Consider the following 26,681-nt stretch of genomic DNA (forward strand, 5'->3'; position numbering starts at 1 on the left):
AGTCTAGGGAGTCGCTTACGCCTACTCCCTAACCCGAACCGTAACCCAAATCCTAACCCTAATCCTAACCCTAATCCTAACCCTAACCATATCAAATAGTGACCAAGGTACGTTCCGGGTCTAGGTATTGCTAGGGTTACAAGACAATAGACAATCTGTATAGACAATCCGTCGCACAGCCTGGTCGGGCTACCGACCACCGCCCCGTATGTAAACAAATTTGTAAAGCTGCATCTATGCTTGTTACATACTTATATTTATAGTCGTTAGTCTGCCCATAACAAAATTCGACTTTCCTTTTAATTAGATGACGTTCCGATGAAAAAAATTTCAGTTGCGGCTCGTCATTATTTAACGAATCAAACGACGAACAATAAGAAATAGTCCAGTTGCCAAAATGTTGACCCTGCAATGTTAATTACTCTAAACTTTTTTCATGGAAATGTGTTCTATATAGTTAGGAGAGCTGATTTAGATTTAGTTGCTACTGTGCAACGTTGAGCATTTCTTGAATTCAAGATGGCCGCCGCCGTCGATCTTGGATTTTGTCAATTACAATTTTGATCTCGATGCCCAGGTGTCAATGCAATACCTTTTTAGGGGTTTCGAGGCAGGAGTCCATTTCTGGAGTTATCTTTTAGATATGAGTCAATGTCAAGGTCAAAATGACGGTCAACGGTCAAAATATGACATTTTAATGTAAATTCACTGTTCATAGATAGTAATATATAGGCTGACAACTACCGACTTGAACATTACGAGACCAAATGGGATGAAAACACCCACACCATGGTCATGGAGTTCACCCAGCATCCTGCGGCATCATCGAGACAGGAAACATTGGTGTGATCAGCAGCTCACGATCCTCGGTCAAGAAACACGAGGCATTCTCTCAGCGACTCATAACATCAGGCTATACAGCTGCAGCACTACACAGGACGCTTCCAAGCTGAATCCACCTCTGATTCAATGAAAGCTCTGTCCGCAGAAGAGTCACAGCTTCAATCCGCTGCAGTCAGTTTCAGTCAGCAGTGAGACGCAGCCTGGCTGTCGGCAAGTCCATGAGAGTGACAAACGTGTCGAGTGGCGGCTTCAATGCCAGCAAGACCGACTAGTGGCGGGCTCTGCCCAATAGGCCCAAGAGACAGCTGGTGGTGTTGGACCGATGATCGATTCACCACCTGCTCACCCAGACACCGTTCTGACTACGCCCCTGTACTATGCGAGAGACTCTCAAACTTTGCGGAATGCAGTACAACACCTGCTCTGTTGATCTCCAACTATATCAGACTGCAATGCCTAGTCCAATGGAAAGACCCTCAGCGCTGGACCAACCTTATACTTCACCCGGGCATGATGCACACTCAATGAGTTTCCTGGGCGCGTTTCACAAAGCTCCGTTAAAGTTATCCGTTCGCTCTTAGCGAACGGAGGCATAACGGAGAACTTAAGCGAACGGACAACTCCTGTTTCACGAACGCTCCGCTATGCCTCCGCTAATAGCGAGGACAGTCAGGCAGTCAGCTGGCAGATAACTACAAACATTATGTTGCCAGTTGCTAGGTTACGTTCTATCATATACATAAGCAACAGCGCATGTGACAGAGATAGCTCTAACTAAACGCTATTGCAGAGAGTCAGTGTGTGCGTGTGCGTGTGTGTGTTGGTGTGTGTGTGTGTGTGTGTGTGGTGTGTGTGTGTGTGTGTTGTGTGTGTGTATGTGTGTGTGTGTCTGTGTTTCTGTTGTGTGTCTCTCGCTCTGTGTTGTGTGTGTGTGTGTGTGTGTGCGTGTGTGTGTGTGTGCTGGCATGTACGTTCACGCGCATAGCACGCATGCACACATGCAGCACGTATACGTGCACACGCACGCACACACATACGCACACACACACGCACAACACATGCACACGCACGCGCACATCGCGCGCACACACCACCACACATGCACCGCTACACACACACACACACACATACACACACACACACACCACACACACACACACACTATACCACAACCACACAACGCGCGGGCACGCACACACACGACACACACACGCCGGCGCGCGCGCACAACACACACACACACACCGCGCGCGACGCACACACGTACACACACACGCGCGGCCGCGCACACACACACACACACAGCCGCCGGCGAGCACACACGTACACACATCGCGCGCGCAGCAGCACACACACACACAACACACACGCACACACACACACACAGCATACACACTACACCACACACATACACACGCAGAGATACATACACAAACTCTTACAGATTACATACTCGTTATACAGTTTTACATTGCAAATCTCTGTTGTATGTGTATCACGATTCTCGCTAACACTCGTGCTCGCAGTTGTGGAATCAACGATTGGACACTCCTAATGGAGCGTTAGCCTTACGACATTGTAGTCAGTGTTTTTTGGGGTACGTGCAAATTACTGTAGCATCAGTCGTGTGGCCACATGCTCGGAACTCGTTTTCTTCGTTTTCGGAAACGTACTAATCATTAATACTCGCACAGCGGCGTAGGACCTCCGTAAATCGGTGGCATATACAATCATGCAATGCATGGTAAACTAGTTACACAACCTTTGTCATTACTCCTAGTGCAGAGTTAAACAAATTCCTTTCCCAATAACACGCACTGATAACAGCCAAGACTATTTTTTAATTACGCAGAAGCTTCTTATTTCATGTTAGATTCAGTGACGAATTATTTGTATTTTATGGGTTTTATATCCACACTAACAGAGCGCGTCCGCTAAATTTAGCGGTGACGTGCAGGCAGACTGCCCACTAACAAGTTGTCCGCTAAAGTGCGGTAAAACGCTCGAAGCGACTTTTAGCGAACGGACCGGTTCGTGGAAACGCATCCTTCCGCTATTTAGCGGACAACTCGGGAGTTAGCGAGAGATAGCGGAGGAATATAGCGAACGGAGCTTTGTGAGAAACGCGCCCCTGGCTGTATAGGGGACACTGAATGAAATGCAGTCTGCGTGGACGTTCTCCCATGGAGCGCAGCGTTTGGGGCCAATGACCAGCAGCATCACCGGCGAAGGACCCTGAAGACAAGGCTCTACGGGCATTACCGTCTCATCCATCGCGGTGTTGCTGCAGAGTTTCTACTCAAATGTGTGCAAAGACATACCAAGAGCTTGAGTGACACCTGAGACAGCCAGAAAAAACCTAACCGGAAAGACTATGGGTGCGACTGTCTCATAAGGCCGACATTGCTGGCGGCTTCATGTTCGCTGCGTGTACGAGACGGAATGGTGACTTGTCTCCTCCACAGCACCTGTCTCAAAGGCAATGCTGCCGTATTTCTCGCAGCAGGTCACCACAATTCATGCCCGCTACATGAGCTGGTATGTGCGACAGATGGAGCAACCGTCCCCCAGCGTTCCCGGAGACATACTGGAGGCCGCATGTCTGTCGCATTCTGATGGCGGAGACCGCAGTTTTGCCAGCAGATCAGGTCGGCGGAACAGGACATATATCAGCGAGAGAAAGGTGTGCTGGAGGTATGCAAGGGCATATCGACGAGCGCGAGCAAGTGGCTGTTGGTGGTGTCAACAGTTTCAGTGCTGTGTGCCCACCTCGAATATCGCCATGGAGGACAATTATGTACAGTGAAAGCTAGTGGGATGAGCGAGAAGCGCACATGGTCGAGTGGATGAGAGGAGAAGAACAAGCACAAGGCAGAAGAGACGGGAAGAAGGACTGGATGAGGTCGATGAGCTGAGATCGCAGCAGAGGCTGGGACTGAAGTACACTCACCCTCACGAGCCGAGGCATCCAGGTCTCTTATAAATCATCTGCAATGGCCAAGTGCGCCCGATCACAGTGAATGTTCAGGATGCACTGACTATCGGGAGTTGAGCAAAGCAAGCAGTTCTCCGCCTCACTAAGCAGTGACTTCCACAAACCAAAAAGAAGAATGGTTAGATCAATGGAGGCACTCTCCAAGAAGGCGAGTCGACGCCTCAAGGGGAAGGCCATCTACGACATCGACGACACTGTTAGTCGGCTGTTGGTCTTGGCGGCAGCAGCGGAGTGTGGATCTATTCAACATTGTCGCGAGTTGATACTGAGGTCCAGTCCCAACATCCTGATCTGATGAGTATGAGATGTTTGAAGAGGGCCAACAAGGCGTGCTCGTCAAGTGTCTCGGTGTTTCTGTCAAGACTCCACCTGCCTCCAGACGGTGCGTGTTGGTTGGACACGCGGTCAGCTGCTGTACCACGTTGTGTGGCCAGTCGCTCGGGACGCAGTGAGATCTGGCTGCAAGCTTTGGTTACTGCTAGCCAACTACCCTCGCTCAAAGGAAATAGTCCTGTTGGACAGGCTATGACAAAGAAGCTGCCTAGGCAAAGGAGCGATGAGCGCAGTTAGAAGAGGACGATCCAAGAAAGTGCAGCTGACCCACACACACCCTGTCCATGCGACAAGTATCTCCACAATGCCACAAACAAGAGTGCACTCACAACATCCTATGCGGCTACTCCCTTCCACACAACATCCGGCTTGTCAACAAGCTTGACTGTCGTCACCCCAATGCTGAAGGCAGAATCACTCTCTGAGCTACATCTGAAGGCGTCAGCAGAAGGCTGCCAGTAACAATCCGCATCCGTCATGATACTACAGACGTCTTCGTCCGCCTCCTGGTGTACTGGATATCAAGATGCGGGTCATTGCTAAGATTACAAATGGAAAGTGGAGTGGTGAGTCCTGGGATATCACAACAGGAACTGTTGAGCGGTTAGGCACCCAGAATTGCAGCCCACTTCTCGGTTCATCGCAGCTTTTTGTAGGCGTGGCGATACGGGTAGTACCCCTTGGAAAAGGAAAACCAGTCAGCACTCAAGAATTCCTGAGGAGATTGTATTACCAGGTCTGGATCAAGTGTTGGAGAGCTTGGCGGCGAAGCCCATGCTTATACCAAACGCGACAGCAGACAGTCTCTTCTTCCCTCTCTACGGACAGAAGAGTTGTACGACAATGAATGATGCACGTACTCGCCTCTACCGCAGCCATAAGAAGCCGTAACAACTGAAGAAACTGCCACCGACTGACGTCAACCTGCAGCTGCATGTGCTCCGAACTCACCTTCAGATGCTACTGTGGAAGGCAGCGAACCAACCTGACCCACCTGAAGAAGCTCTACATATTACCAACTTTGGTTGGAGTATCAAAGGCTCCACCATCACACCGACCATCTCAACAGCGCCAGTTGCTCCCCAAGCGCTCCTGGATGTAGTGAGCTGCAGCTGCAGCGCAGAGGGCAAGGCATGCAGCGGGGATAGTTGCAGCTGCAACCGTGCAGGCCTTTCATGCACAGACTATTGCAAGTGCGAGGGAGGAGTGGCATGTTGTTGTCAATTCACGAAAAATCAGATGGACACCGAAGACAATGAAGAGGAGCTAGGTGTAGATGACGACAATGACAATGACAATGATGATGCGGATTGAGGAGTAATGAGGATGAGGAGTCATAGAGGATTGTGACAACTACTGTTTATTGTGTACTGTTTAAGGCTGTTTGCTATTTTTTCGTTGAAATATGCCTATCTACTATCTATGAACAGTGAATTTACATTAAAGTGTCTTATTTTGACCGTTGACCTTTATTTTGACCTTGACCTTGACCCCATATCCAAAAAATAACTCCAGAAATGGATTCCCTGCCCTCGAAACCCCCTACAAAGAGGTATTGCATGACACTTTAGGGCATCGAGATCACAAATTGTAAATTGGCCAAAATCGAAGATGAACGGCGGCGGCCATCTTGAATTCCAAGAAATGCTCAACGATGCACAGGTAGCCACCAAGCTAAATCAGCTCTTCTAACTATATAGAACACATTTCCATGAAAAAAGTTTAGAGTAATTAACATTGCAGGGTCCCATATAGGACATATAGGGCTGGCAAACCGACTAAAACTTTTCCATGGTTATAACATAGATGCCATGCTATCATAATCAATTTCCATGTGCATATAGACTGGTACCCGGTCAACAGTTCCACACGCTAAACTACGTGAGTACGTGGGTGTTGTACGTGAGTCTAGCCGTTAGGCGGGTCATAACCGGTTAGCGCCGGTTGCCCGTGTTGCACAGGAAACGAGGCTATATGCATATAGACTGGTACCCGGTCGACAGTTCCAGACGCTACACTACGTGAGTGTAGCGATATGCCGGAGTAAAGGTGGCGAACGGGTACCAGTCTACTATGCCTATAGTTTCGGCCCTCGTTGCGCTGTCTATGGCACGCCATGGCATATGTACTAGACTCGTCAACAACAACAAACAAAGAACAAACTTGAAATCAGTTTATTACAGCAAAGAAAGCGCGCCTAGTAGCGAACAAAGAATTGGGAGCATTTCTAGCAAATGTCGAGGTACGTGGGTAGTCCAATCCGTCGTGCAATCGCCAGAACTGCTCAATTCAGTTTGCGCGAAGAATTCCGCTACTATGTAATCCGTGTAAGGTGATGGAGTGGGGGCAGCGAAGTCGTGTTAGATCGCCGCCACCTAGGCGGCGTTGGCGCGCTTCTCGCGGATATCCGGCTGCAGACTGTCTAGTAAACCCTGTTAGTCCAAAATGTGTTCACATACACGCCGAAACAGTGGAAGGCACAGGGACTATCCACTAACCTTTCTCAAAAGGAATGTTCGGTGGGATCGGTATAATAGTTGCCTGAACGAATGGCCGAGTTTAGTTGTCTTCAGGATTAACGATGTAAACTCCATCGTACGTAGTAGCAACAACTATTGCAAGACAGAATGGTAGCACTCAGCCATATCCTATGCAATCCTACCAGGTTGAAATAGAGAGCTTCCACTAGTACTAATTTCAACGCAGGCAAAAACACCACCTTTTGCTGGCAGGGCATACTTCCCTGTACCACCACTACAGTAACCTGAATCCATAGAAATTATAGTCGATTAAAGGAGCATAAACCTTCTTCAACACAAATTAACTTTGAAATTGATCACTGGACATTGTAGCTCATACCAATCAGTGCAATGTAAATCTACCCTAGAACGACCCGGCAGTGCAAAATTCCGTTCTAAATTAAAAGCAAATCCATAGTTTAACGGCGCTCTCTTGAGGTGAAAAGGTTAATCCGATCACTTAACTCTTCGCCGATGTTAGCATGAAAGTACATTTCATGGCCTTCAATAAATCCATAAAAATCTTAAGCATCCTGGTTGACATAAAAAAGTTTTCTCATAATCGCTTCCGCATACCAAGTTCTCACAAACATGTCTAAAATCTGCCCTTGTGCCCCATGACGCGTAACTGTTGACCCAAATTTCGGCACCACGTGATGCTTTACCACCCATGATGCTTATAACACTCTGCCTACAACGAGCCCATAGTCGATTGCCGTTTAGATTTGTGCCAGCAATTCTGCATTTCTCTCTCTAGTACCTAATAAGATAGAATGTTCCCCCTTCTTTTACACCTATTGACCTTTGACCTTTGACCCCCAGCTTCGACATCCCAACTCGTTTTCGGATTACACCCCCACGTCCCGAATATCGTGACCGTACGTCGAGCGGTTAAGATTTGTGCCCAACTGTTGACGGACGGACGGACGATCATGCGATTATCATCATTCTACAAGCTGCACCTGACTACGTCAGATGAGCTAAAAATCAAAACCCGTGTGATATGTTTTGGGCCATTCCTTGTTAATTCACATACTAGAAATGAGCAAAATCCGTTGAACCTGAACTGACTTATGGCCATTTCCATTTTTGCCAAAAAGTGGACGTGGCTCGGAAGTAGGTCGACTGGCGTGCTCCAAAATAGGACGTTCAAACCTCTCCCATGGGAGTAGCAACTGCATGCAATTTTAAACATGTGGGTCAAACGTCTTGAGTTATCGTTGACCGTAGCCAAATGTTGACGGACGGACGTACGACGCATGGCAATAGCTCATCGATCTTGACGATGTCAAGGCGAGCTAAAAACGGACCCTGTAATTTTTTTAATGTTTTAATTAAGGAAATAAGTTGAAAAGATGCACGCAAATAACAACAATTTCGTAAATAAAGAGCCATAACTTCTAAAATATAATATTTAATAAAAATTCCAGACACCGTTTTCTCTTGTTAGCATTACAACGGAAAAAAAATGTTTGGAATTGGAGTTGTGAGTTTCGAGAAATAGTGTTTGAAAAATCAGCAACTTCAGCATTTCTAACAACGGAGATATTAGCAATTTTGTACATTTCACAATGATTGAACGGCTGTGTTTAGAATTGACCAAGGAAAGTAGAATTGCTACTGTTAGTACTTACTGCGACTTATCCGTGACTGTTTAACATCAACAAACTTCAAAAAAAGTCCTGCTGTTATAAATAAATAGTCAAATTAACTGATCTGTTTCGATCTCCCATTCACTGCCCCTAATTAATGTGTTATCGTCTCTATGTACACAAACGCGCATAGCGAGAATTCGAATATGTAAACCAGTGTGGCAACCAATTTTATGACACAGCAAGAATATAAATATATCTATGATATATTTACGTGTGACTGGGTTATTTTGAGGTTTAAAAGCTCGACACATATCCTTTAAAGAACTACCGTTATTTCATTTGGAGCAATATAAAAAAAAGCTGCGCTGGACTATAGAAGCTTTAATCTGGCATCATTCAAAAGGTATCCAACACGTGTTGACAAGTGGATATTACTAGTGCATCTCTTGGTCATATGATACTATTTTCCATTTGCGACGCTAGCATCGGGACAGTTTGGAAATGCGAGCGCATTCGGTAAGAACGTGGCAGTGTGCGGAAACCGCATTGACCTGCAGGAGGACAGGCAGCGAGCTAATTCACGCCAGCAAGGTCTCACAGACATGCCTTCTGTTGATCATCGTCTCCTTGTCAGGTGAGGGTGGTGTGAGGGCAGGGACAATGAGTTAAGTAGACCTTATTTAACCTTCAAGTAAGATCATAGATGGTTGTGTGGATTGTACATTTCATATGCACCGAGGTGGTGTTCTTTTCTCTAGCACCAGTATGGAGAACCAGCAGAGACATCTTAGAGGCAACTGGTTGGCCTACTGGGAGCACGAAGTTGGTGAGTAGTTACTTATAATTAATTGACTACATCACGAATCTTCTACAGTATATATTTGTAAACTATTAATTTGTTGCAATTTTTTACATTAAAAGTAAGCACTAATGGGACTAAATGTATCCTCAAATTCTTACCTGATAAGATTGTTTCTCAACTAGTTAAAGATCCAAAAAACCATGGCGAGTTGATGTATTGATCACGACATTAAATGATTGCTATTAGACTATAGGCAGTACACTACAAATGCATTCAAATATTGACTTTTGTGGTCCCCTCCTTGGCAGAACATGAAACATTGTAGCTAATATGATGCCAATCACTATTCCAACTTATCCCACTCGCGCAACATGCACACTTACCCACAATTCTTGCTCAAATATAATTAATGCAAATTTTTTCAATTTCATGCAATTTTTTCACTTAATGTGATTAAGCAACAAATAGGGCAGCTTTAACTTAAAGGATATTTTATTGCAGCAGGTATCTAAGAAGATGACTTGGGTTAAAACCAAGTATTATATATTTATATTAAAATAGTTTTTTTTACAATTTCCAGTGGCGGATCTACGGGGGGGGGAGGGGTTTAAACCCCCCCGTGGGGCTGCCCCGGACCCCCCTAGCAATAGAGTGCCTCGGCACGCTGGGGTGTGTAGGCCAATCCACCTATAGGTAAACGCCACACATTAGTAAAGACTAGGATCCGACGCCTGCAATTTCTTATGAGTTTTATTGTTTCACATGTTCATTGCAATAAAATAGTATGTTTCACGTTGTAGGGTGGATTTGGGTTTTAAAGATTTGTTAATGGATGAAAGTCATGATTTACCCCTTAAGTAACTACAACCCAATACCTCTTTCTTTAGGGGGTGGGATTCACCAACTACATATATTACTTTTTGTTTGTGGCTCATATCTGAATGATAAGCTGGATAAAAATTCATCTGCATTTGTTGCTGCTGTGTAAAAGTCTCCTTTGTTGTTTGTTTTTCTTTCTTTTTAATCAAAACATATAAAATGCAAATAGGAAAATCAAACACTTCCTCATTAATCTAAAGCATAGGTATAAATTTGAAAAAATATTTCATGGAAGCCCTTATTGCTCTTGGAAAATGATTGCTTCAGAACTCATATTGATACTTTATTGTGATTTTCTGGTGTCTCTTCCGGTTGTATCTGTTGTGTACTGTGTGCCAGACAGATAATGCACACTTTGGGTAGGATATGAGAACTGCGGGATGTTGATGAAGGACACAATGCAGAACTAAGACCTCAGTATTTTTTTCCCGCTTGTAACTTGTAGCAGGCTCTGTGGTTTGTAGGCAGTGGGACTCGGGATTGCACTTTTACCGGCAGCTAAACAAAAAAAATAAAGCAAACAGAAGTTTGCCTATCTACTTTTATTTTGAATTAATCCTATATTACAAAAACAAATGGATTTGATTTGAATATATTTTCTGTATTTTCCATTTAAGCCCCCGGTCACAACGGATCGTACGAAATGTTGTCGTGGTGGACGCCATAAAATATTTGTCGTGGCCAGATCTTGCAACATGCTCGAATGTATTCGAGTGTCCAAAGGGCTACGACACATCAGATGTTTAAGCGATGGTACGCGACAGAAAAAAAAGACGCAGTCTTGAGTTGTCGGCATTGTCGGGCTGTTTTTCACGTGAACAGGTCGTGGTTCACTCGTGGGATGCGCGTGCTAACAGTCGTGGGTCACTCGTGGACGCGCGAGCGCGTCCGTCTCCGACTATATAACGACGTATTATCGCACGACAGTCACAAGACTGTCGTAGACAGACTCACGACAACGAGAAGAGATAGATACACAAACAAGTGCCGCAGAGCGACAGCGTCACCTGACGGCAGGTGTTCTGATGCTAAACTCAGGGGCAAACGAATCAAGAGCACCCTCCCATCGCCGCGTTCGCTCTCCTCGTTGTCTCTCATTCTTTCTCTTTCGCTCTCTCGCTCTTGCTATCTCTTCCCTTCACGCTCTCTCTCTCTCCCTCTCTCTCTCGCTCGATCACACACTTCTCTCTCTCTCTCTCTTTCTCTCTTTCTCTCTCTCTCCTCTCTCTCTCTCTCTTGCTCTCTCTTCCTTCACGCTCTCTCTCTTCCTCTTCTCTCGCTCGGGCATCACACTCACTCTCCCTCGTTGTCCTCTCTTTTCTTGTCTCTCTTCTCTCTCTCTCTCTCTCTCTCTCTCTCTCTCTCTCTCTCTCTCTTCTTGTCTTTGTCTTGTCTTTGTCTTTTCTCTCTCTTTCCTCTCTCTCTCCCGTCTTCTCCTCTCTTCGCCTCCCTCCTCTCTCCCTCTCTCTCCGCTCTCCCTCTCTCGCTCCTCCTCTCTCGCCTCCGTCTTTCTCTCTCTCGCTCTCTCATCTCGCTCTCCTCCTCTCTCCGCTCCTACCTCTCTCTCTCTCTCTCTCTCTTTCTCTCTATCCTCTCTCTCGCTTCTCGCTCTCTCGCTCTCTCCTCTCTCCTCCCTCTCTCTCTCCCTCCTCTCTCTCCTCCTCTTCCTCTCTCCTCTCTCCTCTCCTCTCTCTCTCTCTCTCTCTCTCTCTCTCTCTCTCTCCTCTCTCCTCCCTCTCTCCCTCTCTCCCTCTCTCCACTCTCTCGCTCTCTCCCTCTCTCCTCTCTCCGCCTCCCTCCCTCTCTCCTCTCTCTCTTCCATCGTACGTAGTATAGTAACAAGTTAACAACTATTTGCAAGACAGAATAGGTAAGCACTCGTCCATTTACCTACACAAGCCTACAGGCTGAAATAGAGAGCTGCCACCTGTACCTAATTAACGCAGGCAAAAACTACACCATACTATCCACCACCATGCACTGGCAGTGGCATATTAACACACTGACAGTACAGAAGCCATAGAAATTATACGATTTAAGGAGCATAACCTTCTTCAAGCAAATTTAGCTTTTGAAATTTCACTGTGACATTGTAGCTCATACATCCAGGCATGTATAGATTCTACTGGCAAACCCAGCAGTCAAATTCTTTCTAACACAGTAACAGTTAACAAATCCATGTTTAAATCCCTCCTCTTAAGGGTCAAAAGGTTATCAGACACTTACTCTTCGCACGTCAGTGGAAACACACATTTCATGGTCCTTTCAATAAAGCCATAAAATGCTAGGTCACCGCTGAAACAAAAAAGTTTTCCAATCGCTCCGTCACACCATGTCCTCAGAAAATGTCTAGAATCTGCCTGTGCTCATTGACCTTTGACCTGTGACCTCAATTTCGGACAGTGATGGCTTTTCCTACCATGATGCTATACACCGACTATCACGAGCCTAGGTCGAGCCGTTTAGATTTGTGCTGCAATTCTGCATTTCCTCCTATACCTTAAGTTAAGGAGGAATGTTCCCCTTCTTTTACACCTCTTGACCTTTGACCTTTGACCCCAGCTTCGACATCCCAACTCGTTTCGGATTACCCCCCCACGTCCCGACTTTCGAATCCGTACGTCGAGCCGTTTAGATTGTTGTGCCCAACTGTTGACGACTGCACGCACGGACGCACGCTCATGCGATTCTACAAGCTGCATCTGACTATGTCAGATGAGCTAAAAATCGTGGAACAAAAAAGGTGCATGTTCAATTTTGCATCACGACGGCAAGTCGATGCCACGATGCTCAAAATTTCGTAGGACTGTCTTGCGACGACCCCCGATGACCCACGATTTGCCCAAATTTTTTGTCGTGTCGTGGCACAAATGCGTCGGGGGCTCGTTGTGATCGAGGCTTTACAAGTTCAACAAAATAGTACAAATGAATAAGTAAGTATAAACATAATTCAAATTATGTGAAACAGGTATAACATGTCATTACATAATTATAAATAAATAGAACAAAACCGTACAACATACTTGCGAATTTTGTTATGTTAAATGTATAAATAACTCATAGATCGAAGGAAATAAAAAAATAAAGGGAGGCCGTCATCATAAGCTGAGCTTGACTATTACTAGGGCTGATAGGGTCTATGTCCCCCAGGGTGCTATCGGAGGGTACCCTGGGTATACGGTTCGATATATCAGAAAGTACCTCGGGGTACTATACGATATGTCGCTGCGTACCCTGCATTGTCATACCGTACCCTGACTTTCAGCCAACTGGTCATGAAAATCATGCAGAACCATATACATATGGTTTTGCAGAAAAATGATAATTTTTAGTGGATGGCAACATTTTATGCTTCTCCCCTATATTGCTGGGTGAGGTATTACCGCCGCAAGGTATTGCCGCCGTCACGTGCATATTGATTTTTTTTTATTTGATGTCAATATCAAACCATTTTTATTTATGGTAATGATAGTATTACAATGATAACATTAAACGAGACTACTAGCTTTTATAAATTTTTTAAATTATTCATATTATTTGATGATTCATCAATTAATCTCAATATTTTTGCTGTTTCACAGACTGTGTCACAGTATGTGTGTGAAAGTCAGGGTACGGTGGGAAAATGCAGGGTACGCAGCGACATATCAGATAGTACCCCGAGGTACTTTCCGATATATCGAACCGTACCCAGGGTACCCTCCGATAGTACCCTGGGGGACATAGACCCTATCAGCACTACTAGGATGAGGCTTCAAGGGGAAAATCAAGCTTGTAATTTTTTACATAAAGGTGGGAGATAAAGATAATAATAATAATAACAAATGTTAAGAGAATGTGTACTGTATAATAACGTATGTAACTTAAGTTTAGTCTTACTCTAGCTCTAGTAACTATAGCCCGCGTACAGTTGCCGCTGGCTATAGCCACTAGCATATAGTTACTAGAACTAGTCTTACTCTTAGTCTTACTGTTTTAGTCTACGCGTTCGGCCTGCTGCAGTTAGTCAGTGGGTTGTACACCTAGAGTTATATATGTAGCGTTTTAATATGTATGTACCATTAACAGATGCAGCCTCCAGTTTCTGCTTTGCAACTAATCCCCGCTGTTGCTTTGTGGAATCTAAAATACTTGTAGCATTTGCGGTGAAATCCAGCATCTCGTGGCAAGGCCAAGGGCACGGCATGCGGCCCAGCGGCAGTGACTCCATGAGTATAGATGAAATTTTTCGCAGTTTGAGCTTGATTGCCCACTAAAACATTCCAAATTGCAACACTCCGTAGAAACGTGGTCCAAGTTAAATCTTTGAACGGTGTAATTTCACTCTCAGAAACACCTGGGGTTGTGACAATAACACAGTATTTTCAATGGCTCCGTGGGAGCATTCATGTTGGAGTCCTTAGCCACAACATATGTACAAACAGCGTAGTACGGCTCTTTGATTGGATTATTTACTTCGCTCTTAGCGCATGTGTTGCAACGCGGGACCTAATTGGACAATTCTCCGTCATTTTACTACGCGTTGTCGGTGAATAATAAGCTGAATTTCCTCATTTTCCCTCAAAATTACTAAAAACCTCGCGGGCCTTAGACGTGGGATGAGATGAAAATCGTTCTTTCCCTTTATTTACAAAAGATTTTCATGTTCTGCCGGGGAGGGGATCACAAGACTGAAAGAACGGAGAGGACGGCCTATAGTCTATATGGGCTATGTATTAGTCACGAGTGTTTGTTCACATCGAATGGAATAGCAAAATAGGAAGTATAATGCAGCAATTTAATCATAAAAAGTGAACAGAATCTCGTACATTTTGTAAAAAAAAGTGGGCATAATTGTTTTATTTTTACCATTTATGGTGTAATCATTTTAAGTATACAGAGGTATCACCAGCTTCTATCCAATGTGACTGGATTTACATTTTGCTGAGTTATTTTTTGGAGATGAAAAGATTCCCAGACACACTCCCAGGCTCACTGTTCTCCTCCTTGCTTTCTCACCTCATTGCAGGTCGCAGCGAGAAGGACAACCGCTTTGCATTCAAGCAGATCAAGCTGCAGACGTTCGTCGGGCACAGCAGCAGCGTGCGTAGCATCGTCGCCCTCGACAACGAAAACTCGTTCCTCAGTGCAAGCAAGGACCGCACCGTCAAACTGTGGTCGCTGCGCAGCCAGGGTGACGGTAGCGCATGCACGCCATGTCAGTGGACCTACACAGGACACCGCAAGTCAAAGTCAGTGTTTGCAGTCGCTTTCCTTGAGTCGATGCGACTTGCTGCTTCTTGTGACGGCAGTGTGCACGTGAGTACTGACCGAAGGCCTGGTGGAGACAACAAACTAAGCCGAGAAAATTCTGTTATATATTGCTACCTGTGTATTTAAAGCAGCTATCCAAGATCAAACCCAGGTATGGCCAACCATGCAGGTTTCCTCACAGCAGCCATGAGCCAATGAAGCAGTATGTGCATTTCAATGGTGGCAAACCATACTCTTGCAAAGTACCCTAGTTGATCTATTGTACTTTTGTAGTGGCTGTCTTTGATCATTTGTTCAGATCTGGGATCCATTCATGGGTTCGTGCCTGCAGCAGTATGACAGCGCGATGCATGCTCCCATCACTGCTCTGCATGCGATGCCGCCACCATCACCAACATTCATCGTTGGTACAACCGATGCCACACTACGATTCATCGACTGCCGACAGCAGCGCTACCTGCATGATTACAAAGTTACCACAGTACCAGCAGGTAAAATTTTTGGCAAAATATTGAAGCCCAGCTCATTACATGTGTTATGTGCGATGTTAATAGTAATATCAGGAATATATAATATATTTGTGCACATAATAAACATTATAAAGTGTATACAATATATACATGTATACAATGTATCTATTCAAATATATATTTGTTTTCACTCCTGATATATTGTAAAGATACAGTAATACCATTTATAGATTATAGTTAGATCAAAAGAGATTGATTGGTTGATTATTATCACTTGATGATGCTATGATTGATGATTGATGTTTGTGATGCTATGATTGATGATTGATGTTTGAGTACCACAATTAATATTGGTTGGTTTCAGGCTTTATACGTAGCATTGCCGTCAGCCCAAACAGTAATTGGATTGCAGTAGGCCTTACTTCAGGTGTCATCTCGGTATTAGACACACGGACAGGCATGCTACTAGGCACCTGGAAGGGACATGATAGTGACATACTGCAGGTTGGTGCCATACTACACATAAGATTATAGGGAAATATTTTATAACAAGTGCCGCAGAGCGACAGGGCTCATCTGGTGTCTGGTGTTCTGCTGATAAATTCATTTGTGCATAGCAAGACGTCCTATACATACGTTCATTTCTAACCCCAAAAAACAACACTTCAAACTAGTGTAATAACATTCCGATAGATGGTGGGCCGCTATCAAAGGCATCGTTGCATCGGTCAGCCAAAGCATTGCAGCAATGGCAGCTGTCAATGTGACGACGGATTGCAAAAAGCAGGAGCGAATAATTACCATATTATTACTATACATAACGTGCGTTCTATGGTGTCAGGTAATAAGGTACCTTAAACCCCTTGCGAGGCACATCTGGCTCGTTAAAAATAGCTCAATGGTTGATACAACCAGAGCAGCTCGTCCAAGATTACAATTTACAGCAATACGATAGCAAATATCTGTAAACTAATTTCAGTACAAGGTAGGCCAGTGATTAGTGGGCCGAATAAGCTCAAGAACGTACACACTTGCATCTATATTGGTGCCAAAATTTGATGAGAAAATTAAGTCTGGGAAATCCGCAGCCTCACTCCTGGGTAATTATTTGAGTGCTAGTGACTGTATTCCAACTATTCATAATGTACACTACAGAATCTCATATATTATAAGTCATCTCATTATCTCCTAAGTAAGCGATGTTCAAGTAAGAGTTATGTGTGGAATTTCACTGTAAAATGGGAGCTTTCCACAACCACAGGTTCTCGCCAACGCAGTTGAGAAACAAATCAATGTTTAACCCTCCTCTTGAGGGTCAAAAGGTTATCCGACACACGTAACGCTCTTCGCACGTCAGCAGAAAGTACATTTCATGGTCCTTTCAATAAAGCCATAAAAATGCTAGGTCACTGCTGAAACAAAAAAGTTTATTAATCGCTCCGTCAGACCATGTCCTCAGAAAATGTCTAAAATCTGCCCTGTGCCCCATTGACCTTTGACCTCCAATTTAGGCACAGTGATGGCTTTTCCTACCATGATGCTATACACCGACTATCACAAGCCTAGGTCGAACCGTTTAGATTTGTGCCGCAATTCTGCATTTCTTCTCTATATCTTAAGTTAAGGAGGGAATGTTCCCCCTTCTTTTACATCTCTTGACCTTTGACCTTTGACCCCCAGCTTCGACATTCCAAATTGTTTTGGCAATCCCCCCAACGTCCCGAATATCGTGGCCGTACATCAAGCGGTTAAGATTTGTGCCCAACTGTTGACGCACGCACGCACGCTCATGCGATTCTACAACTGACTATGTCAGATGAGCTAAAAATGCACATCTATGTCAGTGTGGTAGACCACAACACATTTCAACAACGCCTTGCTATTGTAAAAGACCAGGAGTTCTACGGTGTAAATATGTTTCAGGTAAAATGCTTCAACAGTAACCACTTTGTGACGACGTCACTCGACCACCACATGTCTCTGTGGAGCGCAGACACATGCCTGCTTGTCAGCATGCTGTCGGGTCAGGCTGAAGCTGTGCATTTGCTCGGATTTTACAAGAACGACATGATCTCTGGTTCAACCGACAACCGAATCGGTGTTCACAGCAACCTGACCGGGCACGGGGTAAGCGAGATACGCCATGCTTCATAGCAATCTTTCACCAAGTTTCGCTTAGACAGTTAGAGGTGTTTCTCTACAGTTCTCATCCTGTCACTGTTGTTGCAGACATCCTACTCCAGCGTGAGGTTGCGATCAGACGTGTTTCGCGGAATGCTCACCGCGATGACAGTGCTGCCACTTAACAGGCTGTTGCTCCTGGGGGCAGACAATGGAACTATTCGGCTGCTGTACTGAACACGAAGTAAAAATCATGAATCATGGGGTTGAATTCTGAGAGATTTCAGACACTAGCGGGATGCAGTCATGTCATAATAGCTGTAGTAACTGATCGAGTTTGTATAAAATTTAGATCCTGATTTAGCATATAACATTGCAGGATGATATTTAGTTTCTCACATTCTAGTGTGCGTGCGTGTAATTATATGTGGCTATTTAATATTTATTGCATAAAATAGTGTATTCAGCGCCACAGCCTGCAATCATATGTAATGAAGAACATTCATTTATACGTGTAAATTCATGCATAATAGATTAAGAAATATAAGCCATTCTTCTATTTTCTAGCTTATTAATATATTATTAGTATGATTCATTATAATGAAATGACCAATATTGAATAATAAAATGTTCAGGTTGGTTATGATTCTGTTATACACTGCAACAACAAATATCGCTTTCATATATTAATATCTGTATTAAGGGCACATGAATAATCATTATTACACAATTTTGCCCAACAGCATGGAAAGATTTTCATTTCATTTTATTTTTATACAGATGTTTGATGAACTTGGGGAGGGGGGAGGGACTGGATACATGTACCAATATTGATATCGTGGTTCAGTGACTTTCTTTACCCAGGTGTCCAAACTGAAACAAAACCAAAACTGTGATAATATGAATCGTACAGGTGCAACAAGCTATCTGATCTCTGACATCTCCAATCGATAACACTTCACGTATAAATGTACAATTACAAATGTAAAATTTGCACCAAGTACATCACAACGATCCTGTAACTGAATAAGAATCAAAAGGAAACGACCTCAGCCCGTCTTCAGCTAAGCAGTACTACTTCTGGTAAATGCTACTCCTCTACATATCGCCTACTCCAAGCTAGCATGATGGCGTGCAGAACCTCATAATACTCTTATCTTGAGCCTACCTGCATAAGGAATTGTGAGGCATTCTGCAGGTCAGTGCAGCCATATGTGATTCGCTTCGTTCCCATGCCAACTCGAGATTTCACGTAATCGACGAGGTTTTGGTATTCTATGTAGTTTCCGCCGCCGACCATGAAGACAAAAGCCTCCTGGTAAGGCTGTTTATTGCGTGGCACTGAAGAACTGTATCACAGCATAGTCGTCAAATTACAACAGCATCCAGTGGTAGATAGCGAGAAATCTGTACCATGATATATTTAATTTCCACCACCTTAACGACCATCCATGAAATTCGCAGTACGGTATTTTTAATGTGTGAGAGATTTTCTGATGCGTTTACATTGTCGATGTGTTGCATGAGGGCCATACCTGTCTGATGCACGTAGCATCTTGGGGTCAAAGTACCTGTAGTCGTCCGTCTCATCATTTGGCTTCATCTCCATAAGTGCATCGACAATGCGCGTAACAGGAAGTTTCTGCAAAGAAAATGTCCACATACTCATTCTGGCCCGCACTCTACTAATGCCAACACGGTACCACGTGTAGACAAGTGGCATTTGCTTGAGCAATCATAGGAATTTTGTGTGTGCACATCAACAGGAACTGATATGTTACCCTACAAATAGATTAAATATCTGGTGTTGACGCCAGATATAGGGCTATGTACCCTTGGTAGAACACCAGGTACCAGAACGAGCTATCCGACTTAGGTACCACACTATTGTATATTAAGAATTGTCAAGATTTGCAATTTTTGCTTGCTAAACAAAACTGTCAGTTTGATCACATCTATGTCAGTAAAGGAAAACATGATATAATCCTCACTTATAAACCAATGTATGCTGTGGTATGTGTACCTGTCGTACTTTGCAATATGCTCTTTAACTCTTTAACTTACATGCTTTTTAACAACCAGGTTCTTTACTCCTTCCATGACAAACTTCGAGCTGTCAGCCATGAGTTTGGAAAACATGCTGAAACAGAGTTACATTTCAAATACATACTGAGACGACCCCTCTACAGATACCCACTGAAAAATGTCATGACAATTTACCATTCAAAGTTTATAACAAGTGCTGCGGAGCGACAGCGCTCATCTCACGTCTACTGCGGTGACTCTGTGGTGGAGTGGTGGGATTCTAGTAAACCCTGTTAGTCCCAAATGTGTTCACATACATGCCAAAACAGTTAAAAGCACAGGGATGGTATCAGGAACCTTCTCGAAGGAATGTTTGTTGGGATCGTTATGAAAGTTGCCACGAGAGGGCGCGTACGTTTAAGTGTCTTCAGATTAAAGATGGAAGCTCCGATCGTACATAGTAGCAACAACTATTTGCAAGACAGAATAGGTAAGCACTCATCCATTTACCTACGCAAGCCTTAAGGCTGAAATAGAGAGCTGCCACCTGTAACTAATTAATGCAGGCAAAAACTACACAGTACTATCACCACCACATGCACTGGCAGTGGCCACTGGCAGTGGCCACTGGCAGTGGCATAAGTTACATGTAACACACTGACAGTACAGAATGCCATAGAAATTATACGATTTAAGGAGCATGAACCTTCTTCAACCAAATTTAGCTTTTGAAATTTCACTATGACATTGTAGCCTCATACATCCATGCATGTAGAGATTCTACTAGCAAACACGGCAGTCAAATTCTTTCTAACAGTAAACAAATCCATGTTTAACCCTCCTCTTGAGGGTCAAAAGGTTATCCGTCACTTACTCTTCGCATGTCAGCGGAAAGTACATTACATGGTCCTTTCAATAAAGCGATAAAAATCGTAGGTCACCGCTGAAACAAAAAAGTTTTCCAATCGCTCCGTCAGACCATGTCCTCAGAAAATGTCTAAAATCTGCCCTGTGCCCCATTGACCTTAGGGATTTGGGTTTTAAAGATTTGTTAATGGGATGAAAGTCATGATTTACCCCTTAAGGGTAACTTACCAACACCATACTCTATTTTTTAGGGGGGTGGGGGTTCACCAACTACATATTTTACTTTTTTGTTTTGCTCTATAATCTGAATGAAACCTCTGAATAAAATTCATCTGCATTTGTTGCTGCTGTGTAAAAGTCTCCTTTGTTGTTGTTTTTCTTTCTTTTTTAATCAAAACATATAAAATGCAAATAGGAAAATCAAAACACTTCCTCATTAATCTAAAGCATAGGTATAAATTTGAAAAAATATTTCATGGAAGCCCTTATTGCTCTTGGAAAATGATTGCTTCAGAACTCATATTGATACTTTATTGTGATTTTCTGGGTGTCTCTTCCGGTTGTAGTCTGTTGTGTACTGTGTGCCACGACAGATAATGCACACTTTGGGTAGGATATGAGAACTGCGGGATGTTGATGAAGGACACAATGCAGAACTAGACCTCAGTATTTTTTTCCCCTTTGTAACTTGTAGCAGGCTCTGTGGTTTGTAGGCAGTGGGACTCGGGGATTGCACTTTTACCGGCAGCTAAACAAAAAAAAATAAAGCAAACAGAAAGTTTGCCTATCTACTTTTATTTTGAATTAATCCTATATTACAAAAACAAATGGATTTGATTTGAATATATTTTCTGTATTTTTCCATTTAAGCCCCGGTCACAACGGATCGTACGAAATGTTGTCGTGGTGGACCCATAAAATATTTGTCGTGGCCAGATCTTGCAACATGCTCGAAATGTATTTCGAGTGGTCACAAGGGCTACGACACATCAGATGGTTTAGCGATGGTACGCGACAGAAAAAAAAGACGACAGTCTTGAGTTGTCGGGCATTGTCGGGGGCTGTTTTTCACGTGAACAGGTCGTGGTTCACTCGTGGGATGCGCGTGCTACAGTCGTGGGTCACTCGTGGGACGCGCGAGCGCGTCCGTCTCCCGACTATATAACGACGTATTATCGCACGACAGTCACAAGACTGTCGTAGGACAGACTCACGACAACGAGAAGAGATAGATACCACAAACAAGTGCCGCAGAGCGACAGCGCTCACCTGACGGCAGGTGTTCTGATGCTAAACTCAGGGGCAAACGAATCAAGAGCACCTCCCATCGCCGCGTTCGCTCTCCTCGTTGTCTCTCATTCTTTCTCTTTCGCTCTCTCGCTCTTGCTATCTCTTCCCTTCACGCTCTCTCTCTCTCCCTCTCTCTCTCGCTCGATCACACACTCTCTCTCTCTCTCTCTCTTTCTCTCTTTCTCTCTCTCTCCTCTCTCTCTCTCTCTTGCTCTCTCTTCCTTCACGCTCTCTCTCTTCCTCTCTCTCTCGCTCGGGCTCACACTCACTCTCCCTCGTTGTCCTCTCTTTGCTTTTCTCTCTCTCTCTCTCTCTCTCTCTCTCTTTCTCTCTCTCTCTCTTTCTTTGTCTTTGTCTTTGTCTTTGTCTTTCTCTCTCTTTCTCTCTCTCTCCCTCTTCCCTCTCTCCCTCCCTCCCTCTCTCCCTCTCTCCCGCTCTCCCTCTCTCCCTCCTCCTCCTCTCCCTCTCGTCTTTCTCTCTCTCGCTCTCTCTCTCGCTCTCTCCTCTCTCCCTCCTCCTCTCTCTCTCTCTCTCTCTCTTTCTCTCTATCGCTCTCTCTCGCTCTCGCTCTCTCCTCTCTCCTCTCTCTCCCTCCCTCTCTCTCTCCCTCCTCTCTCCTCTCCCCTCTCTCCTCTCCCTCTCTCCTCTCCTCTCTCTCTCTCTCTCTCTCTCTCTCTCTCTCTCTCCTCTCTCCCCCTCTCTCCCTCTCTCCCTCTCTCCCTCTCTCCCTCTCTCCCTCTCTCCTCTCTCTCCCTCCCTCCCTCTCTCCTCTCTCTCTTCCATCGTACGTAGTATAGTAACAAGTTAACAACTATTTGCAAGACAGAATAGGTAAGCACTCGTCCATTTACCTACACAAGCCTACAGGCTGAAATAGAGAGCTGCCACCTGTACCTAATTAACGCAGGCAAAAACTACACCATACTATCACCACCACATGCACTGGCAGTGGCATATTAACACACTGACAGTACAGAATGCCATAGAAATTATACGATTTAAGGAGCATAAACCTTCTTCAAGCAATTAGCTTTTGAAATTTCACTGTGACATTGTAGCTCATACATCCAGGCATGTATAGATTCTACTGGCAACCCAGCAGTCAAATTCTTTCTAACACAGTAACAGTTAACAAATCCATGTTTAAATCCTCCTCTTAAAGGGTCAAAAGGTTATCAGACACTTACTCTTCGCACGTCAGTGGAAAACACATTTCATGGTCCTTTCAATAAAGCCATAAAATGCTAGGTCACCGCTGAAACAAAAAAGTTTTCCAATCGCTCCGTCACACCATGTCCTCAGAAAATGTCTAGAATCTGCCTGTGCTCATTGACCTTTGACCTGTGACCTCCAATTTCGGACAGTGATGGCTTTTCCTACCATGATGCTATACACCGACTATCACGAGCCTAGGTCGAGCCGTTTAGATTTGTGCTGCAATTCTGCATTTCCTCCTATACCTTAAGTTAAGGAGGAATGTTCCCCTTCTTTTACACCTCTTGACCTTTGACCTTTGACCCCAGCTTCGACATCCCAACTCGTTTCGGATTACCCCCCCACGTCCCGACTTTCGAATCCGTACGTCGAGCCGTTTAGATTTGTGCCCAACTGTTGACGGACGCACGCACGGACGCACGCTCATGCGATTCTACAAGCTGCATCTGACTATGTCAGATGAGCTAAAAATCGTGGAACAAAAGAATTCATGTTCAATTTTGCATCACGACGCAAGTCGATGCCACGATGCTCAAAATTTCGTAGGACTGTCTTGCGACGACCCCCGATGACCCACGATTTGCCCAAATTTTTGTCGTGTCGTGGCACAAATGCGTCGGGGCTCGTTGTGATCGAGGCTTACAAGTTCAACAAAATAGTACAAATGAATAAGTAAGTATAAACATAATTTCAAATTATGTGAAACAGGTATAACATGTCATTACATAATTATAAATAAATAGAACAAAACCGTACAACATACTTGCGAATTTTGTTATGTTAAATGTATAAATAACTCATAGATCGAAGGAAATAAAAAAATAAAGGGAGGCGTCATCATAAGCTGAGCTTGACTATTACTAGGGCTGATAGGGTCTATGTCCCCAGGGTGCTATCGAGGGTACCCTGGGTATAGGTTCGATATATCAGAAAGTACCTCGGGGTACTATACGATATGTCGCTGCGTACCCTGCATTGTCATACGTACCTGACTTTCAGCCAACTGGTCATGAAAATCATGCAGAACCATATACATATGGTTTTGCAGAAAAATGATAATTTTTAGTGGATGGCAACATTTTATGCTTCTCCCCTATATTGCTGGGTGAGGTATTACCGCCGCAAGGTATTGCCGCCGTCACGTGCATATTGATTTTTTTTTTTATTTGATGTCAATATCAAACCATTTTTATTTATGGTAATGATAGTATTACAATGATAACATTAAACGAGACTACTAGCTTTTATAATTTTTTAAATTATTCATATTATTTGATGATTCATCAATTATCTCATATTTTTGCTGTTTCACAGACTGTGTCACAGTATGTGTGTGAAAGTCAGGGTACGGTGGAAAATGCAGGGTACGCAGCGACATATCGATAGTACCCGAGGTACTTTCCGATATATCGAACCGTACCCAGGTACCCTCCGATAGTACCCTGGGGGACATAGACCCTATCAGCACTACTAGGATGAGGCTTCAAGGGGAAAATCAAGCTTGTTTTAATTTTTACATAAAGGTGGGAGATAAGAATAATAATAATAATAACAAATGTTAAGAATGTGTACTGTAATAATAACGTATGTAATTAAGTTTAGTCTTACTCTAGCTCTAGTACTATAGCCCGCGTACAGTTGCCGCTGGCTATAGCCACTAGCATATAGTTACTAGAACTAGTCTTATCTTAGTCTTACTGTTTTAGTCTACGCGTTCGGCCTGCTGCAGTTAGTCAGTGGGTTGTACACGCTAGAGTTTATATATTAGCGTTTTAATATGTATGTACCATTAACAGATGCAGCCTCCAGTTTCTGCTTTGCAACTAATCCCCGCTGTTGCTTTGTGGAATCTAAAATACTTTGTAGCATTTGCGGTGAAATCCAGCATCTCGTGGCAAGGCCAAGGCGACGGCATGCGGCCCAGCGGCAGTGACTCATGAGTATAGATGAAATTTTCGCAGTTTGAGCTTGATGTGCACTAAAACATTCCAATTGCAACACTCCGTAGAAACGTGGTCCAGATTAAATCTTTGAACGGTGTAATTTCACTCTCAGAAACACCTGGGTTGTGACAATAACACAGTATTTCAATGGCTCCGTGGGAGCATTCATGTTGGAGTCTTAGCCACAACATATGTACAAACAGCGTAGTACGGCTCTCTTGATTGGATTATTTACTTCGCTCTTAGCGCATGTGTTGCAACGCGGGACCTATATTGGACAATTCTGCCGTCATTTTACTACGCGTTGTCGGTGAATATAAGCTGAATTTCCTCATTTTCCCTCAAATTACTAAAACCTCGCGGGCCTTAGACGTGGGATGAGATGAAAATCGTTCTTTCCCTTATTTCAAAAGATTTTCATGTTCTGCCGGGGAGGGGATCACAAGACTGAAAGAACGGAGAGGACGGCCTATAGTCTATATGGGTATGTATTAGTCACGAGTGTTTGTTCACATCGAATGGAATAGCAAAATAGGAAGTATAATGCAGCAATTTTTCATAAAAGTGAACAGAATCTCGTACATTTTGTAAAAAAAAGTGGCATAATTGTTTTATTTTTACCATTTATGGTGTATCATTTTAAGTATACAGAGGTATCACACTTCTATTCCATATGTGACTGGATTTACATTTTGCTGAGTTATTTTTTGGAGATGAAAAGATTCCCAGACACACTCCCAGGCTCACTGTTCTCCTCCTTGCTTTCTCACCTCAATTGCAGGTCGCAGCGAGAAGGCAACCGCTTTGCATTCAGCAGATCAAGCTGCAGACGTTCGTCGGGCACAGCAGCAGCGTGCGTAGCATCGTCGCCCTCGACAACGAAAACTCGTTCCTCAGTGCAAGCAAGGACCGCACCCAAACTGTGGTCGCTGCGCAGCCAGGGTGACGGTAGCGCATGCACGCCATGTCAGTGGACCTACACAGGACACCGCAAGTCAAAGTCAGTGTTTGCAGTCGCTTTCCTTGAGTCGATGCGACTTGCTGCTTCTTGTGACGGCAGTGTGCACGTGAGTACTGACCGAAGGCCTGGTGGAGACAACAAACTAAGCCGAAAAAATTCTGTTATATATTGCTACCTGTGTATTTAAAGCAGCTATCCAAGATCAAACCCAGGTATGGCCAACCATGCAGGTTTCCTCACAGCAGCCATGAGCCAATGAAGCGAGTATGTGCATTTCAATGGTGGCAAACCATACTCTTGCAAAGTACCCTAGTTGATCTATTGTAGCTTTGTAGTGGCTGTCTTTGATCATTTGTTCAGATCTGGGATCCATTATGGGTTCGTGCCTGCAGCAGTATGACAGCGCGATGCATGCTCCCATCACTGCTCTGCATGCGATGCGCACCATCACCAACATTCATCGTTGGTACAACGATGCCACACTACGATTCATCGACTGCCGACAGCAGCGCTACTGCATGAATTTACAAGTTTTAGGCGCACAAGTACAGACCCGCCCCCGCGCGCGGG

The 26,681-nt window shown here is 44.2% G+C and overlaps 2 protein-coding genes across 3 annotated transcripts in view; one reads left to right on the forward strand and one right to left on the reverse strand.

Annotated features, from left to right (window-relative positions):
- The window catches only part of LOC106811912 (WD repeat-containing protein 81-like), a 106,746-nt gene extending 88,282 nt beyond the window's left edge, over positions 1–18,464 (forward strand). For both annotated transcript variants that reach the window (XM_014815650.1, XM_014815652.1), the window contains exons 17-23: positions 8,769–8,919; positions 9,044–9,111; positions 14,975–15,264; positions 15,518–15,710; positions 16,054–16,193; positions 17,613–17,816; positions 17,919–18,464. In XM_014815650.1, the coding sequence (XP_014671136.1) occupies positions 8,769–8,919; positions 9,044–9,111; positions 14,975–15,264; positions 15,518–15,710; positions 16,054–16,193; positions 17,613–17,816; positions 17,919–18,047 (1,175 nt within the window). In that variant the 3' untranslated portion in view covers positions 18,048–18,464. The remainder of the gene's footprint in view (positions 1–8,768; positions 8,920–9,043; positions 9,112–14,974; positions 15,265–15,517; positions 15,711–16,053; positions 16,194–17,612; positions 17,817–17,918) is intronic.
- A 95-nt stretch (positions 18,465–18,559) lies between these two features.
- Positions 18,560–26,681, reverse strand: part of LOC106811913 (sec1 family domain-containing protein 1-like) — a 42,212-nt gene continuing 34,090 nt past the window's right edge. Inside the window, exons 17-20 of the mRNA XM_014815653.1 lie at positions 19,875–19,950; positions 19,346–19,452; positions 18,979–19,159; positions 18,560–18,683 (exon numbers count right to left, since the gene is read on the reverse strand). Coding sequence (XP_014671139.1) covers positions 18,654–18,683; positions 18,979–19,159; positions 19,346–19,452; positions 19,875–19,950 — 394 coding nt within the window. The 3' untranslated portion in view covers positions 18,560–18,653. The remainder of the gene's footprint in view (positions 18,684–18,978; positions 19,160–19,345; positions 19,453–19,874; positions 19,951–26,681) is intronic.

Source organism: Priapulus caudatus, unplaced genomic scaffold, assembly GCF_000485595.1.
Source record: "Priapulus caudatus unplaced genomic scaffold, Priapulus_caudatus-5.0.1 Scaffold590, whole genome shotgun sequence".
Taxonomy (NCBI): domain Eukaryota; kingdom Metazoa; phylum Priapulida; class Priapulimorpha; order Priapulimorphida; family Priapulidae; genus Priapulus; species Priapulus caudatus.